Source organism: Bombus bifarius, unplaced genomic scaffold (assembly GCF_011952205.1).
Source record: "Bombus bifarius isolate JDL3187 unplaced genomic scaffold, Bbif_JDL3187 scf7180000008317_frag, whole genome shotgun sequence".
In the NCBI taxonomy this organism is placed as follows: domain Eukaryota; kingdom Metazoa; phylum Arthropoda; class Insecta; order Hymenoptera; family Apidae; genus Bombus; species Bombus bifarius.
Window position 1 is genome coordinate 12,650 of NW_022884589.1, and position 8,731 is coordinate 21,380.

Genomic DNA, 8,731 nt, shown 5'->3' on the forward strand with positions numbered 1-8,731 from the left:
ATATACAAAGCGTACAGATTAATAAGAATTTTAATTAATCCTTCTTCTATAGTATTCACCGTTCTTTTCGAGCTCGTACCATTTCAAATAGACTTTCGAATAGATTTCAAAGATTTGTCTGTTCAAATAAAACGCGATCTTTTTTATTTCCCTATCAGTCGTCCCGTTACTGTTCCGTTGTTTCCAACAGATTGCAGATTCGTTTAAAAAACATTTGTAACGAAAAACAAAACCACTCGCAGAAATGTTATTCAATATCGCATTTATAACTTTCATAGACATCCTCCTCTCATTGCTATCATTGTAAACAGATTGAAACTTCGTTTGCAAACACTCGCGATTAAAAAAAAAAAGAAGAATTAATCTTAAACAATTTTATCTTGTGTTCCATTTATAATTTTCATAATTGTCCTCCCGACGTTGTATCATTTTAAATGGCTTTTTTCTATCCATCTATGTTGCAGCGAGATCAACGGTCCTAATTACTAAATTGCACGATGTGTTCATACAAATTCACTTTTTATGAACGCGATGAAACGAAATGAAATCTAAGTAGAGATTTGTTTTCTCATCAAGTATAACGAGTTTTATACTTTGGATAGATTGCCTCGTTGCGAGAAGGTCTTAATCGTTTATAATTGCGATTAAGTAATTGCAATAAGTCATATTTTTAAGAAACGTTCTCACATGCTGTCACACACTCTAATTAGAAAAGGATCATGAAACATTCGGTTTATGATATTATTTGTTTGTAAATCTTCCTGCTTCCGGAAACTTTTCTAAATATGAAAATATTTATATACAAAATTAAATATTTTTTTCAATATCAACACTTCTTGCGTTTATGTTGTCCTAGTCAGAATTATATTATTTCGTGTATCCTGTTGCTTTTTATATGATAGTCCTCCCGTTGGCCGCGGATTCGTTATCAAGCCTGAGGCCCTCGTCACTAGTGTAGCTATCGACAATAAAGGTACCCCACGCGCGACCGGACGATGGAGAACTTCAACGCAGAACCGCTACCTCCCGCGAGCCCTCCCCGGGAGGGCGCCTCGAGCTCGGACTCCGAGATTCAGACTCGACATATATATTATTATATATGTCGGAGCGGACATTAGAATCAGGGTTAGGGGCGTGAAACGAATCTTCGTTTGGGTTACACGTTGTCGTTGTGCAATAGAGAAGACATGGACTAGTGCAAATACGATTATTATAGAGCCGGACAAGTAACCGTGGTAGTTAGGCACTCGAGAAACTAATGACAATGATCCTAGGTTCAATAACGAATCCGCGGTCGACGGGATGATAGATGAACGTACTCACAAAATCTAAGTCGGATGCGTGATATTCACTGGTCGTAAAGGGTTACTCCTCTCATCATTGAGATCGCGAACGAGAATGCCTTTCCTGTCCCGATGATGCCACAGAGGAAAACTATAATGGGGTGTGTCTAAGGACACGAGATCATCGGATTCGTCGAGAAAAGCCTTCGTTCAGAAAGTAAGGGAAATTGGCGTTGCTGCTAATTGGTCAATCTCCATATCGGTGGTTAGAAAAGGATGTTAGCCGCCCTCGAGGGAAAGTTGCTAGTGGGAGACGCCACTAGTTGAAAAATATGTCTCCCCTATCTTCCCGTAGTTGGGACAAAGACTGTTTGTCTGTTTGAAGGACTTTAGTTAACTAAACCTTAAGATTTATAACGGGCTCTCGGGCTAGCCGAACATGTCCTGCGGAGACGCATCGACATCTGGCAATCATCTTACTCGAAGAATAGGGTCTGCACGTGGCGAGCCACGGGACAGAAACCGTTGGAATGTTTATTGTCTCGTGTCGCCCCGAATATTTCTTTTAAGGAGAGCTATAGAATTACTCCATACCTTGTTAGGCAAAACGTTCATCCCGTGACCGCGGCTACGTTCGGCGACTGACTGTCGCCTCGAGCCCAAGCACATTATCACGACTCTCGAACAATTACAATCGGGTTGAATAACTACAATTGTTCAATTACAGCTATAGTAGACTCTAGGTTACAATGTTGCGGGATTATCCAAAATTCCAAAGGCTCCGCTGTTCTTTCATCTCCGACATATATATATATATATATATATATATATATGTCGGGTTTACATTAGAATTAGGGTTAGGGGCGTGAAACGAATCTTCGATTGGGTTACACGTTGTCGTTGTGCAATAGAGAAGACATCGACTAGTGCAAATACGATTATTATAGAGCCGGACAAGTAACCGTGGTAGTTAGGCACTCGAGAAACTAATGACAATGATCCTAGGTTCAATAACGAATCCGCGGTCGACGGGATGATAGATGAACGTACTCACAAAATCTAAGTCGGATGCGTGATATTCACTGGTCGTAAAGGGTTACTCCTTTCATCATTGAGATCGCGAACGAGAATGCCTTTCCCGTACCGATGATGCCACAGAGGAAAACTATAATGGGGTGTGTCTAAGGATACGAGATCATCGGATTCGTCGAGAAAAGCCTTCGTTCGGAAAGTAAGGGAAATTGACGTTGCTGCTAATTGGTCAATCTCCATATCGGTGGTTAGAAAAAGATGCTAGCCGCCCTCGAGGGAAAGTTGCTAGTGGGAGACCGCGCTCGTTGAAAAATATGTCTCCCCTATCTTCCCGTAGTTGGGACAAAGACTGTTTGTCTGTTTGAAGGACTTTAGTTAACTAAACCTTAAGATTTATAACGGGCCCTCGGGCTAGCCGAACATGTACTGCGGAGACGCATCGACATCTGGCAATCATCTTACTCGAAGAATAGGGTCTGCGTGTGGCGAGCCACGGGACAGAAACCGTTGGAATGTTTACTGTCGCGTGTCGCCACGAATATTTCCTTTAAGGAGAGCTATAGAATTACTCCATACCTTTGCTAGGCAAATCCCGTGACCGCGGCTACGTTCGGCGACTGACTGTCGCCTCGAGCCCAAGCTCATTATCACAACTCTCGAACAATTACAATCGGATTGAATAACTACAATTGTTCAATTACAGACTCCGGTGTTCTTTCATCTCCGACATATATATTATATATACTATTATATCTATATAATATATGTATTTATATCTATAAATATATGTATAAATATATCTATTTAAAAAAATAAAGTTGACCTTCATATATCGCCAATAATATCGCGTGCGTAAAAAGAAACTAATTACATTTCATTCTTTTTTTACATTTATTTATTTTTTATTATTATTTTTTTCACAACTAATTACATTTAATTATTACATTTACATACATTTAACTATTATTACATACATTTACATACATTTGATTATTATTTTTTTCATAATTATATCTCGTTTGAAATATTTTTCGACATAATTAATTGTTTCAAAAACACATATTCCAGCCTTCTAAATGATTTATTTTGCGTATTATACGAATTATTCCATCTATAAATAAATTGTTCTCTATACACACAAACACGCACACAGTCTGTTAATTACACGAGTTAATTGTAACATTTTTCTCGATAAGTTGACAGAGCAAGAAAAATGAGCGACGAACATACCTACAAACTAATCTACTTCAATGCCCGTGGTCGTGCCGAACATATACGGTATATATTTGCATATACTGGCATCGAGTATACCGACGAGAGGATCCCCGAAGAACTCTGGCCTGAATACAAGGATTGTAAGCGTGAAGAATCGATTTTTACTTTCATCGTTCAACTCTCAGATATCTACCATTTACTCAAACTTTTCTGTATATAAATCTTTCGTTTCACGTGCAGGCTAAACTTACTTAAAGTAAAATTTCATACGGAATAAAGTCGAACTTTTCATTAAGTTTTGCTTCCGTAATATCGTGTTTATCGAATACCAACTTAATTCACTTACGATTCTCGAATTTTTGTGTTGCAATCTTTATTGTTTTCAATGAATCGAAGCATTTCGAATATTTTGAGAAAACCGTAAATAGGTGACTTAAAATAGGAATACAAAAATACTTCTACGTTTCTCGTTAATTTAAAAACTTTTTAGGACTTGTCGAAAAAAAAGGATAAAAAATTGAAATCAGTTCGGAAATGAACAAGAACACAGCTAAAAAGTCGAAAGAACAAAGCAGACATAAAATTCGATCTTCCGTTGCGACATTTCTATCGTAAATAGTATAATAAAAGTTTTACGCAGCATAGTCTTCGATATAATCTTATATGTCGCTTGCAGATAGAGAAACAAAAAATCAACGTAAATCTGTAAATCAATCCTGTCAGTGTAAAACACAAAATTACGTTCGCAAGAGACATTCGATTTATATTCCTTGCATTTCAATTTTCATTACAAGAACCGTGTACATTTTCTAATATTTTTTCCGTGTCTGGTATTATCTTTTATCCTTGATTTTAAAAACTTTAGGTTCTCCCCAACAGTCAAAAACACGCGATACCCTGTCCATCGTAATCGTAAGAAAAGAAAAAAGGAGAAAGAAGACATTTCTGTATTTCTTTACTAGGCCATGTTGATTAAAACCGAAATGATTTCGATTCATCTATTCACAAGAACGCAACGGCCTCGGAAGCTGTGTTGTGATTTCCTATCGATCGTTTCCCTCTACACAGTGTTCATATGAGCCATGTTTGTTCTTAGCAATGTCTTATAAAAAGCTGCCTGTGCTGGTGTCACGGTGGTCGTGAGAACGCAACGAAAGGATGGTTATGTCTCACATACCTTGGCCAGCAAAATGATGGCTAAGCAGTAATAGAAACCCTATGTGACCAGCATCCAGCGATTGCCCCTCCACAGGAGCCGGGTCCTTGATATAAAAAAGTACCTCTCGAGTCGTTGTAAGAACATTCTTTTCTGTGCTGTTTGACCATTCTGTATCGTTACTCTGTCAGTGTTCAATAAATTTTCTAATAACAATCAAAATTTAAGTACGAATTTCTCACTTTGCGTGCGGAACGTGAAATTACCCCGAATCGACGTGACAAAATTGGCGATCCTGCCAGGATCCACTCATCGCATCAAGAGGAAACTTCAACGGGAACTCTACGGATTCTACAGCGAAGGACCACGGTCACCTCCTTGATCAAAAGAAGGATCTGCAAAGAATCTCGGTAAGCTGGCTTTCGTACATTATCGAAACCGTAAGCCTGAAATACGTTCTGAAGATGGTGACTCTTCTTCCGCCGAAAGTGTCATATTTCTCAGCATGAACCCAACTGACAAGAGTACCGCTAAACAAAACGAACTAATCGCTACCCTGATTGAACAATTTGAAAGCCTAACTCACGAGTTTAGAAGCTTTAGAAACAGCACCGATCAAAACATTAAAAACATAAAAGAATTTGCGGAAACTAGCGATAGAAATCGCTCTAAAGAAATACGCGATCTTGCAAAAACCGTGGAAATAAAATACGACACCGAGACTGACCAGTCGCAAATAAACGCCCATTTAGAAACCGCTGCTGATAACGTAACGGATGACGAAACTGACGGACCGAACACGTCACAAAGACCACGAGCCGCATCTAGCCGCGCCGCGATTAAACCAATAAACAACTACAACGAAGATCGAGGGCTCGAGGCAGATAAGGCCATACGAACTGTCGAGACACTACGAGGTCGAGATGACGTAGGCGTTGAAGATTTCATCTTATCGGTCCGCAAAGCAAGAGCTAGGTGCAAGGCAAGTGACAGAGAGCTATTATTAGATCTCATACTGATCGAAAAGATTACCGACAACGCGAAACGAAACATACGATATCTAAAAATCAACTCGTTCGAAGACTTATATTCATGCTTAAGACAACACGTATTAACACCAACAACTATTAGCAACTGTAGGGACAAATTAAAGAATTTAAAACAAGGGGCAACAGAAAGTGTACAATCTTTTAACTCCAGATTCCGACAACAGCTAAACGAATTAAATTATGCAGTCCAAAACGAAAACCGCACACCAACAGAACGACGCGTAGCTATAGATATTGAAGAACGCGAAGCACTTAAAACATATTTGCTCAACTTACGATACGAGATAGGACAGATGGTGGTATCTAGCGATCCAAAGAACCTGAACCTTGCCCAACAACTAGCAGCTGATAGAGAACAATGGTTACGAGAAGCAAATCGTGTTGCCAACCGCCCAAAGAATCAATCTCACAACATTACATTAGTATCCAAGCGAACTACTACCGATTCACAGCCACAAACTTCTGCTCAGCTACCTAGCAGACCATTAGACGACCGCATGAAACCGAAGTGTCCAAAGTGTTTACGAATTGGACACACAGCCGAAAAATGCTACTCTCGAAATTTTCCATTCGCCAGCCAAGGAAAGATTCCACCTCGAGTAAACCAAACAACGGAGAACCCAGAGGAAGCTTACCTCGAGTTAACTGCACCACCACCGGAAGATTACTATCAATCGTACTGCAACGAAGAGACGGAGGAAGAGCCAGATTCCTCATCGATACCGGAGCAGGAATCAACCTTATAAAAGAAAAAGCCTCACTAAACGTCCAAACTTCTAACCCAAAAACCTTCCTAATGGGAAGTGACAAACATACCACTAACAAAATTTGCAATTTAACCATGCTCAAGAAAAATCATCAATTCTACGTAGTCCCTAACAACTTTCCCCTAATCGAAGATGGAATAATCGGACTCCCATTCCTTACAAAGTATCAATACAGCGTCACTAACAATAAACTAACCTTAGACGAAATTATATTACCATTCCAGGAAACCGATAGCAAGATAAGACCAGGCGAAACTCTAATCTCAGCCCAATACATCGAAGGAAAGCCCACAACAGTATGTTTCATCAACACTGGTAAGCAAATCTGTCACATTACAAACGAAATAGAGAAACCCGATAAACTAAGCCAAATTAATAAATTCGCACAAATAATACGTACCAAACATATTGATCCAGAACTTCGAGAACCCCTTGAGAAAATCCTCACCAATTACTTAGACGTTTTTAATATGGAAACAGACTCATTACCATGTACCAACTTGACAGAACATACAATCACACTCAAGACAGACAAACCTATAAACATCAAATCTTATAGACCGCCCGAATGTCATAAAAAGGAAATCGAGACTCAAATCAACGACATGTTAGACAAACAAATCATAGAACCATCGGACAGTCCATATAACGCACCAATTTGGGTAGTTCCAAAAAAAATTAGATGCATCAGGCAAACAAAAATGGAGAATCGTTATAGATTTTAGAAAATTAAACGAGCAAATAGACCAAGACGCGTATCCTTTACCAAATTCGGACGAAATACTCGAGCACTTAGGCAAAGCTAAATTTTTCTCGGCCCTAGACCTCTCGTCAGGATTTCACCAGATACCTATGGAGCAAAATTCCAAAAAATATACTGCATTCTCAACCTCACAAGGATAGACAACAACTTGCATTTGACACACTAAAACAAAAACTCTGCGAAGCCCCTGTACTACAATATCCAGACTTTGACAAAATATTCACATTAACAACAGACGCAAGTAACGAAGGGTTAGGAGCAATACTCTCCCAAGACGGACATCCATGCTGTTATATATCCCGAACTTTGAACCCTCCTGAAAAGAATTATTCCACAACCGAGAAAGAGTTATTAGCAATAGTATGGTCAATCAAAAGACTAAGACAATACCTACTTGGTAGAAAATTTAAAATTCAAAGCGATCATCAAGCCTTGAAATGGTTAAAGAATGTTAAAGACCCCTCATCGAGACTCATGCGATGGCGTTTGAGACTCGAGGAGTACGATTATGAAATCGAATACAAAAAAGGAAAAGAAAATACAGCTGCAGATGCTCTATCCCGATTGTATCCTATCACTAATGAAGAAATCCAACCCAATGTAGAAAACCCGGACTATTATGACGAGTATATAGACTGGAAAATCAATATCACCCCAGCTCCGATAACTCAAAAACCTAACAGACCACACTTTAAACAAATTACAAAGACCGAACTGGGAGACTTTAACGAACAGCATTGGTTGCGTCAATTAACCAAACACTTTATTAAACACCGAACCGGACGCTTACAAATAGGAATAAACGACAATAGCTTCAGCACGTTAGAAAAGGTAAATATTCAACTCATGCTAAGGTTTCTAACAACTAGATTCCCTCAAATTAAATTAATATTTGGACAAGATCCGCCAGTAGACTACGATAACGAACAAGAACAAACGATACTACGCGAAAATCATAACGAATTAGTAGGACACTTAGGTATACACCGCACCGTGAAACGAATACAGAGCACCATCACTGGACAAACCTAGAACAAGACGTTACAGAATTCATACAAAACTGCGAAACCTGCCAATGAGAAAAGCTAAATCGTATCAGGGCCAAGGAACAACCTATGATAACTGACACACCCCTTAATCCTAATGACAAAATCGCAATGGACATATTCGGATCTCTCACCAAAACCAAACGGGGCAATCAGTTTATCCTGTCTATCCAAGATCAATTAACCAAATATCTCATCCTCATACCCTTAAAAGACCAAACAGCCAACTCAATCATTAACGAACTTTTGGATCACTATGTGTACATATTTTCCGCACCAAAAAGTATTCTGACGGACATGGGACGAAATTTCGTATGTAAATTGATGGACACATTTGAAAGGGTTTTCAAAATCCGACACATAAAAACCACTTCTTTCCATCCACAATCTAACGGATCCCTTGAACGAACGCATGCCGTA

General features: G+C 39.1%; 1 protein-coding gene across 1 annotated transcript; it reads left to right on the forward strand.

Annotated features, from left to right (window-relative positions):
- Window positions 1-4,891: 4,891 nt before the first annotated feature.
- Window positions 4,892-6,543, forward strand: LOC117212535. Its single transcript, XM_033457425.1, has one exon. The coding sequence runs from the start codon at window positions 5,192-5,194 to the stop codon at window positions 6,479-6,481; it is 1,290 nt and encodes a 429-aa protein (XP_033313316.1). The 5' UTR covers window positions 4,892-5,191; the 3' UTR covers window positions 6,482-6,543.
- The last annotated feature ends 2,188 nt before the right edge of the window (window positions 6,544-8,731 follow it).

Bases quoted from the DNA above. Each gene is read 5' to 3' on its own strand.
- LOC117212535 (XM_033457425.1), top strand. From the start codon at position 5,192: ATGAACCCAACTGACAAGAGTACCGCTAAACAAAACGAACTAATCGCT.